The sequence below is a fragment of the Paraphaeosphaeria sporulosa genome (assembly GCF_001642045.1).
Source record: "Paraphaeosphaeria sporulosa strain AP3s5-JAC2a unplaced genomic scaffold CC84scaffold_5, whole genome shotgun sequence".
NCBI classification, from domain to species: Eukaryota; Fungi; Ascomycota; class Dothideomycetes; order Pleosporales; family Didymosphaeriaceae; genus Paraphaeosphaeria; species Paraphaeosphaeria sporulosa.
Window position 1 is genome coordinate 2,821,325 of NW_017253364.1, and position 24,753 is coordinate 2,846,077.

General features: G+C 54.7%; 8 protein-coding genes and 1 non-coding gene across 9 annotated transcripts; 5 read left to right on the forward strand and 4 right to left on the reverse strand.

Annotated features, from left to right (window-relative positions):
• The first annotated feature begins 86 nt into the window (after positions 1-86).
• Positions 87-3,575, forward strand: CC84DRAFT_1164689 (uncharacterized protein). The gene is made up of 4 exons (XM_018178538.1): positions 87-400; positions 532-1,000; positions 1,058-1,462; positions 1,511-3,575. Exons 1-4 carry the CDS (start codon positions 278-280, stop codon positions 3,364-3,366), a joined length of 2,853 nt encoding a protein of 950 aa, XP_018036787.1. The 5' UTR covers positions 87-277; the 3' UTR covers positions 3,367-3,575.
• A 1,173-nt stretch (positions 3,576-4,748) lies between these two features.
• Positions 4,749-6,693, forward strand: CC84DRAFT_1259614 (alpha/beta-hydrolase; the record flags this gene model as incomplete). Its single annotated transcript, XM_018184925.1, has 7 exons — positions 4,749-5,272; positions 5,336-5,449; positions 5,507-5,882; positions 5,940-6,076; positions 6,140-6,237; positions 6,295-6,381; positions 6,445-6,693. 7 exons carry the CDS (start codon positions 4,749-4,751, stop codon positions 6,627-6,629), a joined length of 1,521 nt encoding a protein of 506 aa, XP_018036788.1. The 3' UTR covers positions 6,630-6,693.
• A 289-nt stretch (positions 6,694-6,982) lies between these two features.
• On the reverse strand, positions 6,983-8,929 carry CC84DRAFT_1146548 (MFS general substrate transporter; the record flags this gene model as incomplete). The annotated part of the gene is made up of 7 exons (XM_018176559.1): positions 6,983-7,880; positions 7,928-8,092; positions 8,142-8,264; positions 8,329-8,399; positions 8,447-8,481; positions 8,531-8,636; positions 8,687-8,929. The coding sequence occupies 7 exons, from the start codon at positions 8,927-8,929 to the stop codon at positions 6,983-6,985; spliced, it is 1,641 nt and encodes a 546-aa protein (XP_018036789.1).
• A 1,265-nt stretch (positions 8,930-10,194) lies between these two features.
• Positions 10,195-10,273, forward strand: CC84DRAFT_t46. The gene has a single exon. It is a non-coding gene; the product is annotated as a tRNA-Arg (tRNA).
• Positions 10,274-10,709: 436 nt separating this feature from the next.
• CC84DRAFT_1091795 (uncharacterized protein) lies at positions 10,710-11,581 on the forward strand (the record flags this gene model as incomplete). The annotated part of the gene is made up of 2 exons (XM_018174413.1): positions 10,710-10,949; positions 11,030-11,581. 2 exons carry the CDS (start codon positions 10,710-10,712, stop codon positions 11,579-11,581), a joined length of 792 nt encoding a protein of 263 aa, XP_018036790.1.
• A 2,673-nt stretch (positions 11,582-14,254) lies between these two features.
• Positions 14,255-16,560, reverse strand: CC84DRAFT_764075 (ferric reductase). Its single transcript, XM_018187354.1, has 3 exons — positions 15,752-16,560; positions 15,044-15,703; positions 14,255-14,954 (listed from the first exon to the last, which is right to left on the reverse strand). The coding sequence occupies exons 1-3, from the start codon at positions 16,401-16,403 to the stop codon at positions 14,479-14,481; spliced, it is 1,788 nt and encodes a 595-aa protein (XP_018036791.1). The 5' UTR covers positions 16,404-16,560; the 3' UTR covers positions 14,255-14,478.
• A 1,048-nt stretch (positions 16,561-17,608) lies between these two features.
• Positions 17,609-18,267, reverse strand: CC84DRAFT_764282 (uncharacterized protein). The gene has a single exon (XM_018187355.1). The coding sequence runs from the start codon at positions 18,131-18,133 to the stop codon at positions 17,648-17,650; it is 486 nt and encodes a 161-aa protein (XP_018036792.1). The 5' UTR covers positions 18,134-18,267; the 3' UTR covers positions 17,609-17,647.
• A 1,697-nt stretch (positions 18,268-19,964) lies between these two features.
• CC84DRAFT_1120372 (uncharacterized protein) lies at positions 19,965-23,349 on the forward strand. Its single transcript, XM_018175577.1, has one exon. It carries the CDS (start codon positions 20,045-20,047, stop codon positions 22,874-22,876), a length of 2,832 nt encoding a protein of 943 aa, XP_018036793.1. The 5' UTR covers positions 19,965-20,044; the 3' UTR covers positions 22,877-23,349.
• On the reverse strand, positions 23,115-24,239 carry CC84DRAFT_764299 (uncharacterized protein). The gene has a single exon (XM_018187356.1). It carries the CDS (start codon positions 24,054-24,056, stop codon positions 23,352-23,354), a length of 705 nt encoding a protein of 234 aa, XP_018036794.1. The 5' UTR covers positions 24,057-24,239; the 3' UTR covers positions 23,115-23,351.
• Between the last annotated feature and the right edge of the window lie 514 nt (positions 24,240-24,753).

Below are 24,753 nucleotides of genomic sequence, written 5' to 3' on the forward strand. Positions count from 1 at the left end.
CCCGCGTGGCGCGTGAGAGCATCTCAGCACGTCCCCGCAGTCCACTATCGCTCTAGCGCGCGACCAGGCAGCTACTCCAGCGACCTCATCCACTCCCCATCGCCCCCTCCGCCCGCCTTCCCGACACCGTCCATCCTTGGGTCTCTCAGTGCCAGCATCTCAACAGCGCCTCTTTCGTGTGCTCGCCAAAACGACGAGCTGCAGCACTCTCTCCTCACCTATCCATCCCGCCTGCTGAGCGTTCCGTCGCTGCCAGCCTGACTCGCAGCTGCCCGCCATGGCGACCAACGTCCCGGTGACGCTGGACACGCTGATCGTGGTCAAGATCCAGGTGCACGGCGCCAACCGCCGCTTCAAGGTCCCGCTGCGTGATCTCGGCGCGAATGTCTTCCCTGAGAAGGTGCGTCGTGATGATGATGCTGCTGCTTGGGCGGGCCATCGGCAGCCTGGCCGTACCACCCGCCGAGCTTACAGACAGCTCCATGCAGCTTCACTTCTACGAGAGGTATACTGACATGGCTCCGTGCGCAGCTCCGCCATCTCCTGCAGGTTCCTCCGGGCCAGGAAGTCATCTTCGAGCGTTACTCCGACAGCGCCGGCGCCTACGTCACCCTCGACGCCAACAAGCCTCAGGTCTACAAGACGCTCTTCCGCGCTGCCAAGGCGAAGCTCAAGCTGCGTCTGCGCGCCACCATCCCAGGCCAGGAGAACGAGCCTGCTCCGGCTCCTCCGTCTGCCCCAGTGCACCAGCCACTGTCCACTCCGCCCAGCTCGCTTCATCGCATGAGCGCCGAGACCCTGTCACCTCCGCGTGCCGAGGCCACACTACCCCCGCCACTCATCGCCCACTCGAGCACTCTCTTCTCTACTGCATCGCAATCGATGGCTGCTCAGACCAGCCCCGTCTCGCCCGTGGTAGCTGACGCCGAGGTCAAGGGCGAGGCGCCTGTGCCCCGTCCCTTCACTGCTACCACTGCTACCCAGCTTAGCGCCCGTCAGAGTAAGGCTTACGATCCATTCGTTGGGCACTGAGATCAAGTACTAAACAAGCATCTAGGCTTCTTCAGCAGCCTTGCAGCTGGCTCGCGCAACGCTGACCTGGCCTTCCGCCCCAAGATGGAGACCGTGCAGACCTCCTGGGTCGTCTACTGCAACAACTGCAACATCGCCATGGAAGATGAGCACTACCACTGCAGCATCTGCGACCACGGCGATTATGACCTGTGCCCCTCCTGTGTAGAATCTGGCATTCACTGCCCCGGCTCTGGCCACTGGATGGTCAAGCGATTCGTCAAGAACGGAAGCGTTGTCAACAGCAACACCGAGCGTCTGACGCCTAGAAAGCCTCAGGCAGAACACGAGATGCCAGGAGCATTCACTGAGGAGAAGCAGTCCGTGCCCGAAGTCGTTCAGAAGCAGGAGGCTGAGGAGCCTACCCGAACCTGCAACTGCTGCGTTCAGAGTAAGTCGGCAGGTCCATTTCATCGAAGCAGAAACCTAACCTGCACAGTTCTTCACGAACGCGAGTTCGTTACGTGCACCATTTGCGACGATTACGACCTTTGCATGCAATGCCACATCGACAACAAGCACGGCCACCACCCTGGCCATGCTTTCAAGGCCGCCACTGAGCAGACTTCCATGCCCGCTCTTGCCGACTTCTTGTGCAATGCTGGCCGCAATGTCCGCCACTCTGCCGTCTGTGATGGCTGCGAGAAGTTCATTTACGGCGTGCGCCACAAGTGCTTGAACTGCCCCGATTGGGACTTCTGCTCTGAGTGCATCAAGAGCGCTAAGTTCATACACCCTGCACACCGCTTCGTTCCCATCTATGAGCCTTTGGCTGAGCCAGTGAGCAGCGGCAACCGCCACTACGGCATTTACTGCGATGGTCCGCTCTGCAAGGACAAGGAGGGCATATCACACATTGAAGGCATCCGGTACAAGTGCGCTATCTGCCATGACACCGACTTCTGCGCCAACTGCGAGGCCCACCCCTCCAACAGGCACAACCAGACCCATCCTCTGCTCAAGTTCAAGCGTCCTGTACGCAGCGTTAACGTCACCACCTTGAACGAGGACAAGGACAGCAAGTCAATCACTCGGGTTGGCGACCGCGAGGACCCTAGGCGGTCATTTTCATCTGAGGCTGTCCCTGCCTCTCCTTCCAATGCTGCTACCCAGGTCCAAACCATCGTCGATGTGAAGCCGACCGAGGAGCCTCAGCCCAAGACGACCAAGGATAAGATTGAGATCCGTGATCTCCTTTCTGAGCCCATCATGGAGAAGGTCCCCGTGACTGTTCCCGTACCCGTAAAGGAGACCGAGAAGGAGGCCACAGCTTCAGCTGAGTTTGATGCCCACTTTGTTCGTGACTCTATCGCGGACGGCACCAAGGTCTGCTCCGGATTTCAGTTCGTGCAGGTGTGGACACTCCGCAACCCTGGACCCAACTCTTGGCCTGCTGGTTGCAGCGTTCGTCACGTTGGCGGCGACAACATGCTCGACCTTGACAACACCCGCGCTTTGAGCCAGAGCGAGCTTGCAGAGGCTAGTGAGAGTAACGTCATCGGCCGCTCTGTGGCTCCCGGCGAGGAGGTCGCCTTCCGCATCGTCCTCAAGGCGCCCGTCCGTGAAGGCACCGCCATCTCATACTGGCGTCTCAAGACCGCCGAGGGCATGCCGTTCGGTCACCGTCTCTGGTGCGACATTCAGGTAACCAGCCCGCCGGCTCCCGCCTCTCCGCTTGCGCAGGCTCCGGTTGATGCTGAGGCTTCCACCTTGTCCGTTTCTGATCAGACGCTTCAACAACAGGCTCTTAGGCGTTTGGAGCAAGTCCACCAGAAGATGAGCGAGTTGAGCGAGAGGGAGGCTCTTTCCAAGATCGAGGCGGAACGTCTGCTTCGCATCCAAAAGGTTCGCAAGGCTGCCGTCGAGCGTGTTATGGAGGCTCGTCGTAGGGAGCAGGACCTCGCTCTTCGCATCAAGGCTGTCCGGGCGCTTGAAAACGCTCCCGAGATGCCCATCAAGGCTGAGACTGCTGAGCTTCCCGCCGAGAAGGAGGTTCCTGAGAAGGTCGTGGAGAAGGAGGCCGAGATTGGTTCCAAACCCGAGGTAGCGCCCCACTCATCGGGCATGATCTTCCCCCAACTTGACAAGGAGTCACCTGCCTCAAGCACCCACGAGGCTGTGGCCGCTCCCCCGGATTCTCCCCGCCCTGCTAGCGTCACCACTGCCACTGTGTCTGACGAAGACTTCTTCGAAGATGCTGAGAGCGTTGAGCTTATCTCTGACGAGGAGGACGATGGCTTTATGACAGACGAAGAGTACGATATTTTGGAGTCCGCCGACGAGAGCTTCCCGTGAGCTGGCTAGCTTGGAAATGGTTCTTGGCTTGAAACGGTATGCTGCTAGACTGTAAGGCCTACTCAACTGCATATCTCACTGGTACTATCAGCACCCTTGGGCATTCAACGCCACTTCATGGCGTTTCTCGGGTTCAAATGGATATCATCGCGGGTCATGGGGAGTTTAAGGTTTGGTTAAGGTGCCCACAGATCACACTCTTTCACGGCAACACTGCCTTGCTTGGTCCGGAGTAGGGTGTTCAACGCTACCGAGGCCATCGCATCAGGCATAATGGTGTGCCATTATGTATTGCAATTTTCCTTTTTGGCTTCCCGTAGGATTAGTATGAATGTGAACCCAGTTTCTTTAAGTACACTCTTATGGGGTGGGAGGCTGCTTGACTGGTGTGAAGAAATAACATCTGGGGGCACGGCGAACCGGATTTAAGGGCCGAGAGGTGGATGTGTACCAGATGCTGTGATTATTTGGAAACGGGAGGTTAGGCATCTATGTCAGCCTCTCCTTAGTCCTACCTCTATAGTAGCCTAAGTAAACCCTAGGTCAATTTTCAGGAATCTAAGTGAAGGTCACATGTGGTGTTCATGCTCACGCACGAGAAATCGATGACGACAGACCAGAAGGCCCAGGACATGCGGAAAATATGTAATACGCCAATGACAAAAAGAGCCGCCTTGACTGCGTCTCCTCGGCGCAGAGCACTTGCCAAGCTGGAAGAGCGGGAGATGTGTGAGTCATGGATGCTTGCTTTTGAAGGCGACTAATTATGAGAAGAAAGAGATGAGCTTGGCCTGATTAAACGCATACCTTGATTCGAAGCATTGCTCTAACATATCAATCCGGTGATATAGAACGAGCTTCTTTTCCTACTAGCCAAGACAGCGTTGAGTGCTATGATTACATTCACATTATGCCTTCGAATTCACTTCAAAAGCGGTCGCTTCTACATGACATCACGGAACGGACGCGATTAACTGGCGTCATCAGATTGAGGGTCTCTTGGACTAGCCCGTTGTTACTTCGCATTCAACCGCGGCTGGCTGGTGTTGAGGGGTAGTACTGGCGCGTTGCTCCTTCGCATACAACCGCGGTTGGCTATGGTGATCTACAAGTACTCTCATCCTAGCGGGATGTTTCCCCACACTCCCCACAGCACAATAAGTCTTCCCCAAATACTACAGCCCCAGATTCGAGAAGCCTGAACGTCATGTATCCTCATATAATTAACCGGCGGCAAACATCACCAAAAGAACGACACCCGGGATGGACAGCATGGACATAACAATCTCAGATACGTATGCAGGCATTGCTGGGGATGTTGTAAGAACGCAAAGGTCGCCTTGATCGGTCTTCACTACATCTTCAACATCTTTTGATCGATAATGCATAATCGCATACTGTTCTCCCTCCTGAGTACTGCACTCGCGCAATACGCCAACAACCCATACACTCAGCTCGATCCTCTCCTGGCAGTAAATACGACTAGCGGCATCTACACAGGCTCCGTATCCCCAACCCAACCCAACGTCCACCAATGGCTCGGCATCCCGTTCGGCACGCCACCCGTCAACTCCCTCCGCTTTCTCTCCGCTATCCCAGCACCCTACTATCCCGGTGGCCCACACGCAGCAGTCAATTACAAGCCCATATGCTATCAGAACAGCGACACTTCCTCGGGCGTGTTTTGGACTCTCGTTCCTGAGTTCCAGAACACGGATGAACAGTCTGAGGATTGCTTGTACTTGAATGTTTGGGCGCCGAAAAAGCCGGCGGTGGAGAAGAAGAAGGTCCCTGTACTGATTTGGGTGTGTGGCGGGGGGTTCGCAGAGGGAGGTGGACATGCGCCATACCAAGTGCCTGATCGGTGGATCGAGAGGACGCAGGGGCATATTGTGGTGACGTTCAAGTAAGATTTGTCCAGTCAACTGAGTCGTGAGACTTGAGAGAACGAAGGCGCTGATCAGAGTAGTTATCGCTTGAATGTTTTCGGATTTCCGGGCGCGGCGGGAGCGCTGGGGAATCCGGGGTTGTCGGATATTCGACTGGTTGTCGAGTGGGTCAAGGATAATATTGAGGGTTTCGGGTAGGTTGAGACCTGACTCGCCTTGGAGGGTAGGAGAAAGAAGAGTTGACCAGATAGGGGTGACTCAGATCGCATCGTCATGTGGGGTCAATCAGCGGGCGCAAACGCAGTGGTGTCTTACTCGTATGCGAATCCCGATGATCCCATCGTCACAGGATTAATTGCAGACTCGGGAGCTGCAGCAGCAGACGGAAGTCTTACCACCAACACTACAGGCTTCTCCACGCTGGCAAAGGCATTTGGCTGTGGGAACTTGACCGCTGCAGAAGAGCTCGCGTGCATGCAAAAAGTCGACGCTCTTGCGCTTCAGAAGGTCATTGGTGATACTACTGGACCTGTTCTGGGTAGAGAGAGGGTGTGGGGTATTGTTGCGGACAATGTTACGGCGTTTGCGAATAACACGCAGCGACTCATAGAGGGAAAGATCGCGAAAGTGGCATGTACTCCGTCTCGCATCACTTCAGTCATGTGCGGCTAACACGTTGCCCAGCCTCTAATCACCGGCGTAAACAAGAACGAAGGGTCAGCATTTGCTGATTTCGCACTCAATCAGACTGTAGGTCCAGATACAGCAAGCGTCAAGATAGGCGCCAGCATGTTTGTGTGTTCGGTGGGCCGCGAAGCAGAGTACGTTGAGATGCCTTATTTCTTTCACGCAGCATCCATGCTAACACCCCACCCCACCAAAAGCAAACGCGTAGCACACAACATGACAACATACCGCTACCTCTTCAAGGGCAATTTCTCCAACATCACCCCGCGCTACTGGCTCGGTGCCATGCACAGCTGTACGTTTTCCGCCTCGCGCGACCGACTAAAGCCTCCATCGTACTGACCATACACAGCGGAATTGCCAATCGTGTTTGGTACACATGATCTGTTCCGGGGAAATTCGACGGAATTAGAGTTCGAGACTGGCTACTCTATGGAAGGTGAGTAACACCAGCCCAAGTTGCTCCCTACATATGGTCTGGCTCGTAAACTTATAATCGCAGCATTCTGGTTCTCATTCACGAATAATTCCAACGTGGCGCCAGTTGATAACACGGGTCTTGCGTGGCCGGAATACACAGGCGAAACTGGATCCATAGTGGTGTTTGGAGACGAGGAGACGGGAAAGGCGAGTCAGATTGAAGGTGCGGGTGTTATGAATGATGTTTTCCCGCTAGGTGAGTGCTAAGAAACGATAATGATAGAAGAGGTGTGGGCAGGAGCAGTCTCGAACACGTAATCTATGATTTGAGTTCAGCTTGGGTGCCTGAACCCAGGATAGCCAATGTGCAGAGAAATCGAACCTAAGGAAATGCATTATGTTAATCTAGGAGTATAGTTCGTAGGTTGCTTGCACTTGGACTTTGGCCCGAAATCTGTACACTAAACGCATGCTAATTGGGAGTCTCCAAAGTTTTCACGTTTCTGTAGATCACAGGTCAAGGCGTGGTAAGGGAATGGATTGGATGATTACCCGCTGCTCCGTTCCAGCAACAGGCTCTGCGATCTCGGCATCTCTACGCAGCGATTTTGCCACAGGGCTTAATGCACGAACCTAAAGTCCAACCTCTTCATCCCCTCATCCTTGGTGCTAACAATGTAATCGTCCTGCTCCTCCTTGGTCATGGCGTTCCACTGCCTGTCTCTAACATTGTTGCGCCAAATGTAGAAGGCTTTGACGAGGAAGAATAGCACGATGTTAACGCTACAGATTGCCAGCAGAATCTTGTTGCCGCGGCGATATAGCGGTTGGTCGTCGTTGCGGTAGATGTTTGACGCGATGATGTTCCCCGATTGCACAAACATGTTGTAGAATGCTGCCGAGACTGCGCGTGTGCGTACAGAGTTGGAGTTCGTGGCGTTCCACCCGACGAGGATCGCGTGACAGTAGGGGTACGACAGTAGGCCGCTGAGGAGGGCATATCGCACCCAGGGGTTCGCGCCAGCAGGGAGCGTCACGAGTGCGACGAGCCAGGGGAAAATCCAGAAGTTGGAAAGACTGGATACAATGGCCCTCTCCTTGAGCTTCTTGGATACCCACGTGAGGATTAGGAGCTGTACGGCGAAAAGGAACTGAGACGGGATTAACAGCATGTTGGCTTGGAAGGTGCTGAAGCCCAGTTGACGCAGAATATAGGAGAGATACGTGTTTGGGGGCGACGGTGGGATGTACGCCATCAGCCCAATGAGGTAAAGCGGCCACTGTTCCCAGTCGGTGATGGTCTTCCAGAGGAGCCGTGGGCTCACGCCGGTTCTGTTGTTCATGTCACCCTTGGACGGGTCGTCGCGTAGAATACGATTAACGAGGATGTGTTCCTCGTGCTCGGAGAACCAGCCGTTCTTCCCGCGGAACCAATTTGCAGTCTGGGTGGCTCCAGCGGGCATGAGTACATACGAGAAGACGCCAATGACAAAGGTTAGAATACCCTCGATCAAGAATCTGGGAGTTATCAACACGTGCGCATGCGAAGAGGCTATTATGCTTACAGATATTGCCACCCGCCCCAGCCATGGAGCCCCCGCATTTGCAGAATCCCAGCAGCCATCAGCGATCCAACGATATTGCAAAAGCTCAAGGCTGTCCAAAACCATGCCAGACGAGTAGGCAACTCGTTGGACTTGAAGAAGTATGTGAGCCATAGTACAATATCCCTGTGAGAGCATTTAGCTGAGTTATATTGAACAAAAAGGAGATATTCACGGAATGAAGCCACCCATCAATAGACCCAGAAGTGCGCGCACCGCAAAGTACTGCGCTTTGCTTGAAATGGCGCACTGAGCAGCACTGACGATCGACCACGCGCAGATGATAGTGGGAATCCATCTAAATGCCCGCATTAGCACTTTTATTGACGGTATTCAGAGAAATTATGTCTGGCAGTGCTCACCTGTCGGCTCCGAGTTTCTTGCTAATCAGCCCGCTGGGCAGCTCTGCGAATAGGAACATTGCTAGGAAGATCTAATCGAGTTTAGTCGAATTACGATATGTGAGCTGACCTAACGTACGGTCTGGCCATAGTTAAAGTCGTTCGTGTTCATGCCTGAGACATTTTTAGTCTCAATTGCCTCAAAGACGAGCTATTCACTCACCAAGATCCTTGAGCATGTTATCCGAGATTGCTCGATTGATGTTCTTCCGGTTGAGGTCCAGAGAGACAAACATCATCCAGGCCCACAGGGTGATTCTGAAATCAAGCTGGCCGTGTTCTTAGTTTGCGCTCCTCTCACATCTGTCGAGGCAGCTACCTTGCGAACGAGCTTCTTCTCTTCTTCCGCCGTCCAAGTGTAATTCGGATCGAAACGGTGGAGTCCTTCATACTGAGCCTTCTCGTATATCTCCCGCCAGTACTGCGCAGTGGTTCGGTCGTTAAAGGGGTGATCCTCGTAGGAGCCGTGCGTCGGTCGCTCCTGCTTGGAAATCTGGGAGGAGCCCGAGTCCGTGTTTTGGATAGCGGGTACCTGCTTCTCGTCTATTGGGATTGCAGCCATAGCTGTCGCGAATCCGAAAGGAGTATACTATCAAGTAACAGTTTGCTAAGACCGAGGTGTAGGCTCTAGGTGACCAGGATTCTGGGATGTGCATCTCCGGCCACCGCAGAGCCCTTATAAGCAACCGGAGTTGCTTGAGAACATTTCTTCAGCCACGAATGGTGTAACAATGTCTTTGACTGACAACATCGCGGGAGAAGGAAAAGTGTGCTGCCAAGAGCAAGCTCCGAAGCCCGTTTCTGAGCTCTTTGGCGTCTGATAAGGACCAATGCTATATCATTGGAGAAGCTCAGCGGCCTCGACCCATGTGGCGAGAGAGAGATACATTGAAGACCCAGGTCAAGAGCGGAAGCCCCGACGCGATCCAGCAAAGTGCTTGGCTGCATGTCAACCGTGTAGTTTACCGTAGTATTTGGCACGAAGGTACGCCATGGTCGCGGCGATATCCCACGACCAAGGCCTTGGAGCCAAGCCGTTCCACGAATACGGGACCTAGTCGGCTTCTAACGCGGCAACATAACGTTTGTACATATCTCTGAAATATGCGGACTGACCGGGAAGGGCCCGTAATTGCGGTCTCAGAGAACGAAAGTGCGGAGTATGAGCACCATCACTCGGAAGATTTCTTCAATGCTATTAGTTCAACCTCTCTAGCTCAGCTCAATTGAAAAATGTAATCGATGGGTCTTGTTCTCGAGCTGCCTGCGATCATGCCTGCAGGCACGTCAATCTGAGGAGAATTGCGTCAGGCACGGCGGCTTGGCTATATTTTACCAAGACACACTGCTTGCGACGTCGCCTATTGGTGTTCTGTGAGCGAACAAGTCATTGGAGGCGTTGCTTCCATGAGTCCAGAACGTGGGTTGACAGATGTCGTCGAGTTCTGTGCTAATGTCGTCAAGGCAAGCCTATAGGAAGGGCGGAAGAGCTGAAGACCCCGGGCGAAAGTCCAGGCTCTGTGAACAACATTGGAGCACTTTCGATCAAATTGTACATGCGCTATCTCTTTAGAAGTGTAGAATGCTGAGAGCATCAATGCGAATAGGCGGGGTTGCGGAATGCAAGTTGAGATGCATGCCCAAGCGCTGTTCCTCTCCCAGTTGGCAGCAAGGTGGGGTAGTTTTCGCGGTGACAGGGCGCGTATAGCGGGGTTTGGCTTTTTTTTTTTTTTTCGTCCCTCGACGCAGGGCCACCAACCACAAAGTACCAAGGCAATCTAGGTATATATATGCTACCAACATCGCACTATGTATACAAACACGATCGGCCGTGTGGCCCAATGGCAAGGCGCTTGACTACGATGAGTAAATCAAGAGATTCCAGGTTCGACCCCTGGCACGGTCAACATCTTGATTCTTTTTGCGATTTGCCGTAGCTGTGCATTGACCACTATCGATCTCACTGATGAATTGGGCTGAAAGGGAAATCATAGAAAGAATGAGTTCACGTTCAGCTTCATTCATCAGTGAGCTCAGTCGTCAACAATGTAAAGTTACACCAAGTATCAAAATACTACTTTTTAGCCAGCCGCTCGACGCTCGTAGAGCGCTCGCAGCTCGCGCTTTTTGCTGAGGCAGAGACGACCGGCGCTAAACGAGCGTCCTCGACTGTGACGTACCTGCTGCCTGCTAGACCACCCTCCTCAGCCTGACACAGCCATCAGCACCAGCCACGATGTCACCGGTCAATGGCGCTGCCTGCGAAATGGCGCCTACTTGACGCATGCTGTTGTCTTTCTCTGCGCTCACCACCTCCCTCGCCCATAGGACCAGCTACAACAATGTCGCCTAGCAGCACGCAGAAGAAAGCCCCGCAGTCGAACACTCCCACCTTTGCGCATTATGCCGCCGAGGACTTCGTACAAGGTGCCGGTGTAGCCATCTTCCACATCGCGTCCGCGCGTGTGGTCGTATGCAGCGCGGTGGACAGACGCGTAGGGAAATACTACTTTCTACCCAAAGGGCGGCGCGACGCGGGAGAAGATACGCGGGCGGGAGCAGAGAGAGAGGGGTTTGAAGAGGTATGTATAAGCCTTAGCCATACACCTACTCCACAGCATCAGACCTGTGTACTAGAAATACCAGCTAACACCCCACCCAGTCCGGCTACCGCAACCGCGTCCTCCCCCTCCCCACGGCCCACCACCAACCACAAGCGCACCCCCGCCTCACCGCGCCCCCCATGACTGCAGAACCAATCTGGGTCCAGCTTATGCCCCTCGCCCGCAACACAAAGCAGTACCTTCTCTTCTGGTACATCGCCGAGACGCTGCCGCCAGACGTCGAACCCCTCCTCGCAACCGCCCCGAACGAGCCGTACAAGCCTCCACCCGCATACCCAGCAAGCCTGACGCTGAAGGAACGCGTGGCGCTGGAGCCAGAGGGGTACGAGCCGCTGCACCACGAGGGGACGGGCGTGGACGAGGACGAGGCGGCGTATGAGAGTCAGTTGGTTGGTGTGGAGGAGGCGATGAGGCTGTTGGGTGGGACGGATAGCGTGATGGCGGATGTGGTGAGGAGGGGGTGGGAGGGGATTCAGCAAAGGTCGAGCATGGAGGAGCAGGGGGAAGAGGTGCCTGAGCAGTTTGAGAGTCCTGAGCAGCTGGCTGAGGCTAAGCGGGATACTACGTTGAGGAGTGTTGGGGGGAGTTGAGGGGCCGAAGAGGGCGAGTATTGCCAGTCATGGCTGGGACGCTGTCTCGATTGCACTGCGATCGACAAGGTGGCGTTTACATGGATTGGTATGGGTGAGATGTCAGGTCTGGACTGTGTGGCGTTTCTAGGCTCTGAACGCCTTGTCTTGAGTTTACTACACTGTTGTTGTTGAACGGCATAGACGGCGCATCGATCAAGTTTTGCTCGCAATCAAAGTTCGCATTGTTCACTTTGGTGTGGCTTTCTATACAACGACCCGGCCTTACCCACATGAGTGCTGTGTCACTGACCTATATTGCTCAAACTTGCGTCCGTGATGATGCTGGCGAGACTTTCCCTACGGAAGCACACTCGTATCTGCTTCATGCTGTGCTTGTCACTGACCCCGCAACCACCTATTGACCGTCAATTCGAAAAGCTCTGTCGCTTGGATGTGGTGACAATAACCATGCTAACCTGACAGGCCCATGTCCTATGGTGCTACGTCCGTTCATCTTCGTCAACGTCTGACAGCACAGGTAGAATTCTCCCGGTATGGGCTTGCTTCATACAACTCTGCGTCGTCAGTGAGGACTGGAAGATAACACCTTGCGTGCAATTTTAGTTGCCAGCGGATATTCTCGCATGAGACATCTGTACAAATCTACGCGGACAAAACAGCCAGCGGGCGATTTCTTCCACCGGCTCCTGCTCCGACCTACCAATTCCTTGTGCTAGACGTATAGCAGTCTATGCTATAGCTGTACAAGGCTTGAAAGCGAGACTTGCGCCGGTAGATCTCCAGTCGCCGAAGCATCAAAGAGCTGAATATGATGCGGCTGGGGTCCAGCAAACAAGGTATGCGGCGTCGAGGCGAACAAGCTGTTTGTACGAGAGGCCGGTCTAGATGCCAAGTCGATCCTATCCAAAAGCTTATGGCAGTATCTCTGCACAAGGGTGTCCATGGAGCTTGTGATCGTATGCAGAAGGCGGTTGTATTTGCATGCACCCATGTTCTCTTCTCGATATCGTGGAGGACAAGTTGGGCACTTTGTAAGATCGCCCGCTGTCGGTCCGGCATGTGACATCGACAGCGCTACCGTTTGGTCGAAGCGTGCTCGCGAGGCCTCTCTACCACGTCATTCTCTTCACCATCTCGATAAGACACACAACCTGCTGCCGAATGCGTAAGGTGCCATCTTGTGTACCCATCTCTTCCTTATCCGCGCCCGAACGCTCATGCCCACACTCCCCTTGACCCACAATACCAAGCCTCTTCCAACTTTCCTCCCAGCGCAGGCCTTCCGCCGCTGCCTTACACAAGCATTTGTCAGTCCCTTTCTCAGGCGCTCGCGGGCGCAGCGGCGCTTTTATCCAGTTCAGCCGCGCAAGGCCAGACCGCGTGTGCTTCCTAAGCGTGCGGTTGGTCGGGACGGCGACATGGATATTTGCGCGAACGTTAGCGACAACGGTACTTGCGCGCGAGCACCCGGTACGCGTGAGGTCAGTCGAATACTGCGCGGCGGTAGCGAGACGGTGTGACAACGTGCGCTTGTGGGGTTCATTTGCATAGATATTGGAAAGGAGCGTGCTTTGTGGGGTAGTACGAGCTGGCGTACTTGGAGCATGTGGTGTATTGCATATGGGTAGCGAGAGGGCAAGGGCCAGCGCTGGGTTGGAACAGGGTTGGGAAGGTGGAGGGCTGTGCTGGATTAGGAAATCGACGATGCCGGGTGGTGACCGTGCTTGGCTGCAATATGGAGGGGAGGCGCTGCCTTGGAATGAGCACCCAGCACGAGCACGCGAGCGCTCTGATGATATTGGTGGTGCGGTAGCATATTGTGATGAGCGTGCTTCTGTCGCGATCTCGAGTAGCGATAGACGCTCCTGCTGCAGCGTGGTATGCGTGGGCCGATCGCACAAGGCCAGTTCAGGGAAGTCGTTATTGAGTGTTGGTTGAAGTGTCTATCGTACGCTAGGTCCGCCCCACTTTGACGTGGGCTAGTGAAGAGCAACTGATTGCACCTTCCTCCGTCGACATGACTTGCTCTCATGCCATCCTCTCAGACACCCCACGCGCAACGCATACACTCGGTACCTCCGATGTACCTTCTTATGTACCTTCCGTTCGTGACCACACTCCGCGACGACACGGCCCTAGTTCGGATGTAGGGTATGCGCATACTCCTGAAGGCCTGGAAACACACACAGACCCACGCCTCTTCCATACACCCTGCCTCTTCTATCGCCAACGTCCGAAAACGCACATAGATAGATCTATGGGCCTTGAATCTAGAATCATGCTCCTTCCGACGCTCGCGCTGATCGGACTTGCGCAAGCCTGCGCCACACCCGACCCTGATCTCCGTCTCGCGCTCCATCCTCAATGGTCGATCCTCGAGGCTTGTTTCTCTGCGTTCCGGAGTAAGCGATTAGAGCAAGCGGAGCTTGAAGAACGATGGGGCTGAATCGAGTTTGAAGATCCGAAGTCCTAAACTGGAGAACAGTGAACCCGCAATCATGTCAATGCACGACCGATGAGAAGCGAAGATGCGTGTGCATGTGCCTGCAAGGCAGTGTAGATTGCTCGGGATATGCCGCGTCCGTCTATCTAGACATCTCTTCTTGCGCCATTCCTTTCCCAACCACGGCCCCTATACCACCCTGCCGTCGCCAGGGCTCTTTCGTAATCTCAACAAGACGGTCCAAAACGGAGTGAAGGAAGGAGGGTAAGAAATTTATACATGAAGGAGAATAAGATGATAGACAGATAGAACGACATCATTAGATCCCTGCCATAGCGCTGAATTGTATGCCGTGACTTGAGTGTATGTAGCCAGCAAGTCAGGTGGAAGAACGGAAGGGCACCGCGATGTTTTGCCGTTGTGACGTCGAGCAACAATGGGCCCAGAGCGTTTACCAAGAGAACGACTCCTCGCGGAAGTCGACATTCCACTGCGTCTCGCGCTCGCGCACTGCGCGGCGGAGTTCGTCAGCGAGCGCGCCGGTTCCGCAGGTCGTTATGCATGCTGAGCCGATACCCTCCATCATCTCCTGGTCGATGAGCGCTTGGACGTTGGGTCGACCAGGGAACATCTGCACGCTGGACGAAGGCGAATGGATCTCCTTGGTGCTGCGAGGTCTTGTGACAAACAGGAGGATCTTTAGAATCTCGCGACGGCGCGGCATGGACAAGATATGCGTCATCCATGTGCGGATCCACTCAAGATGCTCCGGAGATTGGATGATCCAGACAAGGGTGAGCCTTCGGGTGGCGGTGGTACCGTTGGCGTAAGCAGCGACAATCTCGCGAACTTGAGGAACTTGATGCGTGATACCGATACCAGCAGCCCAGAGCATGACTGTACCATAGGAGCTAAGATCCTCGCCACCTGCGATATGACGTTAGCATGCGTTGTGTGGGGGTATATTGCTTTAATATAGCAGGAATTGGGACTGGGAAGCAGGGTTCGGCACTCACCATAGGGGCCCTCAACATATGCCGAGCACGAGAACTTGCCGGCAGCAGAGAGATCCGCTTTCTTGTACAGCTTCTCGGTGAAACCAGTACGCCGACGAATGATGTAGGACATGCTCGTCTTGCGCGCTTCAAGGATATCTTGGCGGTTCATAGGAAGACCCTTCTCGTCAGCGGTCATGCTGGTGATGCTGAGGTCCTCTTCTTCCTCACTCCAAGCGACGGAGAAAGGGTGGTTGGTCCAGAGTCCCACGGAGGGAATGTAGAGATACGCGTGCTGGCCGGGACGGAAGGTCCAGGGGCGGGCCATACGGACTGTGACGCGGAGGGCATCACCGGGAAGAACCTCAACATCAGCTTGGGTTCCGCCGTTTCCGACATTGCCCTTGACGAGGCGGAAGAAACGCCAGGCGCGCTCCATGACCCAAAGGGCAACGACACCGTACATCATCCTCTGATGAACCATACCGTCCAAGTGAACCCACACACCACCGACAGCGACAGCAGCAGCGACAATGTGGCCGTGCAAGAAGACCTCGTAGAACGAGTGGCGCACTGGGGAGGGGGATTGGATCAGAAGGAATACAAAGGCTACTGTGCCAATAAAACCAGTCATGATGAAAGTGCTACCAGTAATTGATGCTTGGACGGCGCCCCATCCCTCTGTATGGTTGTTAGCTAGTGCTCAAGTTGGCATTCTGGAAAACCTACTAGTCATAACCTTGTTGGTCATCCATGCAACGGTGTGCGCAACAGCCTCAAGGACAACGATGCGTCCGAACCAGCGGTGGATCAGGTTCATCGTGTCGAAAGAGATGGCAGTGAGTTTGATGACGGGATTGTTGCGACCTGCGAGCAGGAACAGGGGGATCATGTTTATCACAGCCATGACACCGGTGCGGTTGCGGAATTCACCAGCAGCGGCGGAGTAGCTCTGGCTCCAGTCGATCTTCCATACGCTCAGGCCAACATTGGTGGCAAAGTAGCCGAAAAGCATGAAGGTCTGAAGTCGGCTGGGTAGGGTGCCGACGTTGATGGCGGTCGAGAGCTTGAACTCGCGGTGGTGACGCGTGCGGAAGAGCGGGGCGTCGAGGAAGTGTTTCCTGAAGGTAGCGAAGACGACATTTGGTGTCGCGAAGTACCTCTGAGTGTCGTTGTTGAGGCAGGCCAATGTGCGCAGGTACTTGGAGAAGTGGAAGAGGACCTGGTAAATGAAGAAGGTGCCGACGAAGGCGACCCAGATCCAGCCAAGGTAGTGCATGACGTTCAGATTCTCAAGGGGAGCGGTGGGGTCCTCCTCCTGTCCTCCACCACTTCTGCGGACAACGGTCTCCATCATGGAGTTGGCAACGGGTGAAGCCATTGTGTGAGTGTTGAGAGATGTAGTACAGGCCTTGGTCCGTTGGAGGCTGGATGTGAATACCAGACCAGCGGTCGGTAGATATCTTATGACAGCAGTGACTGCCGGGAGCTACAGGGAAAGGATTGACAAATATGTATAGTGAGCGGTATCTGCCTTGACCAGCAATTGACAGATGTGGGAAGAGCCAGAAACGGCGGCTTCCGAATAGGCGGAGAGTTAAGACCAGGGCACGCGTTCGGTTGAGTGTTGATGCGTCGTGACCAGCTCCTTCTTGGGCAGACCAGGCCGGGGGCTAGATGCAGGCCGGAAGAAGGTTAATCGGGACGTGGGAGAGTATTGACAGCGCCCAAGAGCCAGAATAGGCGGGTTAATCTGGAAGACACGCAAGGGACAGGGTGAGTTGCAGGTGACCTAGGGTAGCGCAAGCAAGCAGCAGGTGATGGCGTCGACAGGCTGTCCAGAACGTCCACCAGGGTTGAGATTGAGTAGCCGGCGGGGAAAGGAGCGTGGTACGCAGCAGCGCAGAGAAGGGAACAGGCGGCAAAAGAGCGACTTGGGCGAGATGGTGGACTGTTGAAGTAAGAGGGGGAGGGCGCGAGAAAGCGGGTGCACCTGGCTAGGAGTTTGATTATCGCGGGCCCCGAGTGCATAACAGCCAGACGACTGGGCGACTCTCCTCGCAGGGGTGCCTTAGCGAGTGGAGACTCGAGGCATCCATAGGCGCCTGCGATTCGGCGCCGAGCGGGCGCTGAAACGGGGGCGGCCAGCGCCACAGCGGACGAAACGCCCGCTCCGAAGAAGCTCCCTACGAATCTCCTGCTCCACCGTGCCCTCCACCTCAGCGACGCCGTGCACTCAGACCACCCAGTCCTGCAACGGTCCAGGCTCCACCGCAGCGCCCGCCGAGGACTGAAGCTGCGAACTAGCCAAGCTGCGCGATGACGGCGCGCCTTCCCCGTGGAGCACGCTGCACGGCGCACCTTCCTTGCCATCGATGGGCCTCATCGCGGGTGTCTTCGCCTGCCCAGCGTGGACCCACGATAGCCTTCACCGCAGGCTTCCCGGACACCCAACGCGTTCGACAACGCTCCCCCAGACACGCGTCCTATGCGCTCAATGCCGAGACGCGACCCGCTGTCAACTCGGTGACGACGCCTGGGCGCTGAGCATGGACGTGAAACGAGGTGACGATGCCATCAATGCGCCCGAGTCTTCCCCACCTGCCAGTCTTCCTGTTGGTGGAATCACCCCCATCGTCCCCGTGATCCTGCGATAAGATTGTCTGATCTTCTCGCGTCGACTTGCACGGTGCTATTCCCACTGCTGTACCACCGCCCACTCCCAAGTGTTGGGAAAGTGGCCTCAGTCAGGCCCCGATCTGCAATCAACACTCTACACAGAATACCAACACACCTCGGAATCAGACCCAGTACGCAATTGGGCCCTAGCCCGTCCCAGTTCGCGACGACGCGCCGGGCGGGCCTGACCACCACTCGCTCGCTGCGAACCGCCGCATCCATCCATGCCTGGCCGTGAAACAAGCTCCCGTCGTCATTGTCCCCACCAAGCCGTTCTCCGGGATCCAGCAGCGACGCTGCGGCGCCAGTCCTCTGATATGGATCATGGAATCTGAGGCTGTCAGGCGCCCGCATCAAACAGTGCATGTCTTTCGGTCCGCGATGCCCAAACGTCTGCATAAGGCAGTATTGTTTTTGGAACAGCGTGCCCATGTTGCCGATTACGACGTCGATTCACCGACTGGGCATCCAAGATCTCAGGAATCATGGCTGTTTCGGGTGGGTGGTGATACTTGGCGTTCCTGTACGACGTGGGAGACGCACCGATTGCGATGCGGAATGCGTTGCTATGTTGGGCAATCGGTCAAGTCGCGTGGTAGAATGTTGGAAGAACCAGACCTATGATGCAATATTCTCTTCCCAAAACCAGATGGCAAGCCACCCGATGTCTTTGCAGGCCACAACTATAATACACCGCTGTTAAGCCAGGGCGGCTGCATAACAACATCCGTGTCCAACCAGCTCCGACCAGGCAGGGTTCTTTCTCCGCAATTCGCTACCGACGTGGCACTGCAAGCCACAGTCAAAGTTGTCAATTTCCACCCGTGCAGCTCTGCCCCGGTACGTCTAATTGTCAAATTAGCCTGGAGGCAAGATCGCATCTTAACGACGCTGCACCGCAGCCGCAATCTACCATACGAACTCAAATGCGCGCGCAGAATCTGGGGTAAATTGCTGACTTGTTTTCGTTGCTTCTTCGGCGATATTATTTTCCTTCGCATGATGACTCTACGCCTGCGCCTCTCGGAACGTCCTGATGATGTCGTCCCCCGTACCAGAAGAAGCGTATAGTACCCGTGCATGACACTGCCTCCGATCAGAAAGAACCTTAGGAGCGAGGCTTGGTCATGGTTTTTCGACCCCGACAAGCTCGCTGTGCATAAACAACGATCATACTGGTCGCGTGTTTCAACCTAATTGACGGCGGCTGAGCCCCACGGCCTACAAGCTTTTAGTTTCGAGGCGACGAGGCCTCAACCAGACATATGAGGCCGAAACGCTGCGCACCGTCATCCACCGTCACGAAATGCGTCATGAGTAACGCTGCGACAGTGGTCGTCGTGTGTTGACCAACCTCGAGGGTGGTTTTAATGGATACGGAGCGGGTGACTGATCGTCAAGACTCCATGGCGGACATCCACTCCGGACCGTCATCAGGCCTCATCTCGTTTCCGCCCGCGCTAATGATCTCCATCTAAGCTGAAATGATGCAATTATCCCTTTCTCTCGCAGATTGTTTCTCTGCAGCCATGTATTCATCTGTGTTGACGACTCGTTTCTAGAGCGACAGCATTCCAGAACGCAGTGTGCGCAATCCTTGGCCAAGTACCCGCACGACGCGCGACGCATTCCAATGACCCGATGAATCGCACCATGGACACGGGCAAAGGGTAACCCCACGTCCTCGGGCGCTTAGTAGAAGGCCTTGTTTTTTTTAGCGCCGGGCTTCCGGAGAGATCTATTCCTGCGAAGAGTTTTTATGTAGATAGTGTGTAGTAGGCCAAGTAGAATTAAGTGTACGCGCGCACGGTGCAGCTCTATCTGACTGGACGGCAGGAGTGAGCTCAGCAAGAGACATACGCACTCTGGAATGTTCTTTGGCAGTAGCTCTGTTGTTGTCAGTACTGTGTCTTCTTGCGCATTCGTGCAATGTTGGGTCTTGCCTCCGCGATCATGATTCCGTACCTTGTCTTCACGCGCTTCAGTACTGGTCCTTTTCGAGCAGCTTGAACGTGTGCAAACAAGGTTCTGCAACATCAAAGCTATTCGCCACGGGCAAATACATACAGAGTCTGTATATATAGTGACCGCAGAACATCTCACCAGTCTCTACAGGGCGGATCGATGAGCATCGATTGCGGACTTTCCAAGACTAGTCATGTGATCTAGCTACGTATGCCGGCGCTTTCCCCAAATGGGATCGTCGCGCCGGCGGCCGATGTTTGTCAACATAGAGTTCCCTCTTCGACTCGACGAGAGGACTCGAAAAGCACCTCACAAATTTTCAATGCAATAACCACCCCCGCATTCGTACGCGATATTACTGCGCAGCATACTTAGCCTATGGCTTCGAACGACGACCTAGCGTTCAACACGACGCGTTGTAATCGCCTGCTCCGCCCTTTACAAACCAAGCTTGCGAAGCTTCGCAAAGAGCTCGAACGACCGCGAAGCTCCCAAGAAGATCGAAGAAGCTCGGCGACTGCATTTGCGCTGAAGGCCTCGTCGCGGAAAACGAATGTCACCCAACCCGCACGCAAGCCCCGTGGGCTCGAGAAAAGGAAAGATCCAGACTGGATGCCTGACACTGGGCTAGGTGCAAGCAAGAAGACATATGGGGGACGGGGAGCAAAGAAGCCCTTGTCGCGAACGAGCTCGAATAGTGGAGTTGATGCGCGCCCTGGTGCCATTGCATTCACGCCTCTGGTCGCACGCACTGGAGGCCGCTTCCAGGACAGCCCACAACTTCACGACTCGCCTCTACGGAGACGCAACAACTATAAAGGCCCACTGCTTGCCAAGGCCAATGTGCATGATCTCAAGACACAAATGCCCGCCGAAATTGGGAAGTTGGTCAAGGGCCTATCCGAGTCGTATGCGAACCTCCTCCAAGCGACGACTACGGGCGACGAAAAGAGGTGGAACGGCACGAGGTCACTATTTGGCGCCTGCCTGCGTAAACTGCCACAATACATCGCCCTGGAAGAGCACTTCGTCGAGCTCGACAAGGAGGATGAAAGCGGTGACGAGGACACAGACGTTTCTCATGAAGTCTATTCCTATCTCGAGCAGATGTATGAGACAATACCGGGTCAGGGCTGGCGTGGGTTCAAGCAAGTCGTACGATCACATGGCACCCAGCTTTTGTGCGACGCTTTGGGAGACCAGATACTTGGCTCAGAGACTCTGCACCTCCTTGTAGTGCACTGTCTTAATGCGTCCGCATGGGATGAGGCAGAGAAATTCCTAGTATCATTTCTGCCGTGTTTGAAGCCTTTGCCCATGCCGAACACGCTGTATGCCAATCTATTCGACGAACAGCGTTCGCTCTACATGTGGATGGTGAAAGACTTTGTGGCGCGCACTGGCCGGTATCGCTTCTTGTACGACCACCTGGAGTACATGATATCACAAGAGCTTCTGCCTTTGGAATGGCTAGCAACTGAGTGCATGCGATCAGTTTGGGACCGCTTGGTGCGCAGCCTGTCCGACGGTGATCAGCGGAGTTATGCAAGTGCGTTCCGCTTCTTGGAAACCGCCATTTTTGCTGGTATAGGGCTGCCAGATGAGAGCCTATTCGAAGCAGGTGAAATCGACACATTCGTGCGACAGTACAAGCCCTCCTCCAGGCAAGAGTTTCGGGATGCATTGGATACGACTTATTCCAGTTTGCTTACCGTGTTCTGCAGCATAGTCCTCATTAATCAGTATCGCGAAGAGCCTGTTGGCCAGGCCACAGTGAAGAGGGTTGTTTGGGCGCTGGACTCAATCGTCATCGACTTGCTCAAACGCAAAGACATCCAGGATGATCTAGCGCTTCTCGGTCCGCTTGAAGATCATCTGCAACTATTCGCTCAACGTGCAGTGTGGGCTGTCTTTGCCTCTTTCCTTGTTCATCTGGAGGGCTGCCAACAAGACTCGAAACTGATGTCACTCGATGTTTGCACAGCGGGAAGTGCCATTGCCTGGATTATCTCTCAATATTCTTCCAAGCATATTGAGTATTCAGAACTGCTAAGCACTCTGCCCGCATTCGTGTCAGCTGCGGCGCGCGGCACTGGCAGGATTTGGAAAGACGATGGCTTCGAACAGATTCAGCGACTTGTGCAGGGCATGCTCTCGGTCTCCGGCCTGCGTCTTCCGCATAAGCTGTGGACGATGAAAAGGCTGGCGCTCGAGTCGGTTATGGATTTTGCCCAGAACACCAATGAAGCCCAACACATGGCATACGCACGCGATGTGGAACAGTCAATGCGTATGAAGGGCCATGTAGTCATTGCTCCGACACCTCATAAGAACGACTCCCCGTCTGCCGTCGGTGGGTTCAGATGGGAGGAAGGCATCGGAGAGTGGGTGACGTGCACGCCGTTCACCAAAGAGAGCATTAAGCGTGTCTCGCGGAAACCGGTGCCTGCGTTGCAGCTGCTTCCAAGTCCTGACCCATCCGATCTCGACGATACCGACGATGGCACAGCGGCAGGTCCAGCCTCGACCCCCTCCAACAAGCTATCCATGTGGGAAGCTCTGGCCGACGACGAAGATGCAGAAGATCACATTCTGCAATCGTCTCCAATAAAGACTACCACTCGACGCTCTACTTTCGTCGGAAAGCGCACTCGTGCGTCGTTGCCCAAGGTGGTCATTCCTGTCAAACGCACCACAATGACGCCACCTGATACTCCTGTCCTCTTCTTCTCGGAAGAAGACTTGGAGGCACTAAACGATGGACCCCGCAGATCCAAACGAGCGAAAAGACAAGGCTACCTTTCTGCTTCCACAAATCGTCCTCAGCGCTTACGCTCCTCGCTCGATGAAGGTCTCCGGAATCTCAAGCGGAGGGCCTACGGAGAGTCCAAGAACATTGACAAAGATCTGGTTGAAAGCAGCGAGAGCGAGGAGGAATCCGATCCGAATCGTTCAGTCTCAAACTCACGTTCATCGGGTGTAAGCCGACAGCCTGAACTACGAGCCGTACGCTCGATGCCCTCGCTAGGCAAGCGGAAGCGGGAATTTCCAGGCAAGGACAACGATGGTGTTGAAAAACAACCAAGCAAGATGCCCACCTTGAACAGGCGGAGAAGCAGGAGACGAACCGTCAAAGGGGTGAAGGAGTGGTGGAAGGTTGACGACGGTGTGGTCAGTACCGAAGGCAGTGATGACGAGCTGGCCCATTGAATACGATGGACCATTGCCTCGTTGTTGTTATTGTTATTGTTCTTGTCGTTGTTGTTGTCGCTGCCGCTCTGCGTCCAGCTGTGGCGATACATCCGGCGTTTCGATATTAATTTCGGGGCTGTAGTTTGCTGCGAAGATACCCTATCTGTTGACCGAATGTATATTTTGATTGTGTTCGCAAACCCAGTCGCCTGAATCGACTAGGTGACTGCTTCTTCGCATTTTACCCTGACCTTGAAGATCGAAGCCCGCTGTCACTTCTGGCGTTGTCTGCTGGACGTAATGCTGATCGGGGACACATACTCCCGAACTCGGTCCTATACTCCAAACAACGAGTATGGCCACTGGAAAATGCTTACACTCCAAGAACGAGGAATCGAGTCTTCGAGAATGAAGAGGTGCAGAAGGGATCGATTTCAAAACTTCCATCCAACAAGCTCCACCCACATAGACCTGACTCAACCACCCCAGCGTGTCACCGAAACCCCCCCATCGTCTTCTTAACCCCCTTCCAACTAAAACCCCTCACCAACCCCTTCTGCGCCTTCTTCGCCTCCTTCCGATTCCACTCCTCCATATCCCTCTCCTCCTTCCTTCTCCGCTGCTCCTCCCAATCCATCCCCGCCGCCCGCTCCACCGTCTTCACCCGATCCACATCCGTCTCCTCGTCCTCCCCAATCGTGTTCAGTCGCTTCAGCAGCTCTTCGTGCGTATACACTACCTCGGGCCTCCCTTTTGCGGCGGGATCCGCTTCGTGCAGCGAGTACACGGGCTTCCGCCGCGTGGGCGGCGAGTGCGCCGGCGATGCTGAGGCGGCTATCTTGGCGAAGTCGCGCACGGAGGGGTGCGCGGGTGAGCCGAATGGCGAGGGGGTGGTCGTCGATGGGACGCGCTCGTTTGGCGGTGTCCCGGGGGGCGTGCGGCGGACGCGGTAGTTTGTGCCGAATGCGCGTGCGGGCTGCTTTTTTGGTGCGGGTCTAGAGACGGGTGCGGGTCCTGGGTGGGAGGCTGCGCGCACGGGTTGTGGTCGCTGTGGCTTTGGCGATTTCGCGGCGGGTTTAGTGGGCGTAGTTGTGCCGGCTGTGTGCGAGCCTGACTTCGGGGACTTGGAGATGTCGGTTGAGGAGGAGGAGCGGCGGTGTAGTTGTGGGAAGGCGGATTGTATGATTCCAGCGGGCATCGTAGTGATTTCTGGCAGCGAGATTCTGCTTAAGCATTTACGTCGGCTTGCAAGGGAGAAGCAGACATTAGAAGAGGTTCGGATGATTCGGGTCGTGGAAAACAATTGGTGAACAGGGCAAGGTCTTTTGGAGGATTGAGAGTCCTTGAATGGTTGAGTGAGCGTGACGTTTAATTATGGGAACCCTGACATCATTCGTCAGGGTCCACACGCGCGGTGTCGATCATCGTATGAGAGACGCTTATAAGGATTCAAGCTTCCATCAAGCTTCAGATAAGAACGGAGCGGCGCGAAGTGCAAGCGCTTTTGTGGGTGTCAGTGGGTCGGTGTCAATAGGTTTTCCACTGCCAATGTCATTATCTTCGTCATGAGTTTTTCTTAGTGCTATTTTTCTGCTGCGTCTTTGCACAAGTTAGGTATTTTAAGCTGTGGATTGTCGAGTTTTCGATCGCGGGGTTCGGCAGATATGGCGAAGTGTAGACACATCTTCGAACGTAGCTCTTGACGAAACAGAGTGTTAGCGCGAACCATCCATACACAAGAGAGTATCACGTGATATCATTAGGGCTCGGGAGTCGTTGCGACGTCTCCACAAAAGACGTTTAATTTATGGGCCCTCTTCACCGAGCTTGAGCTAGTATTGAGAAGTCTGATAGGCGAAGCGTATATAGACCTTCCCTGTGGGAAGAAGTGAACT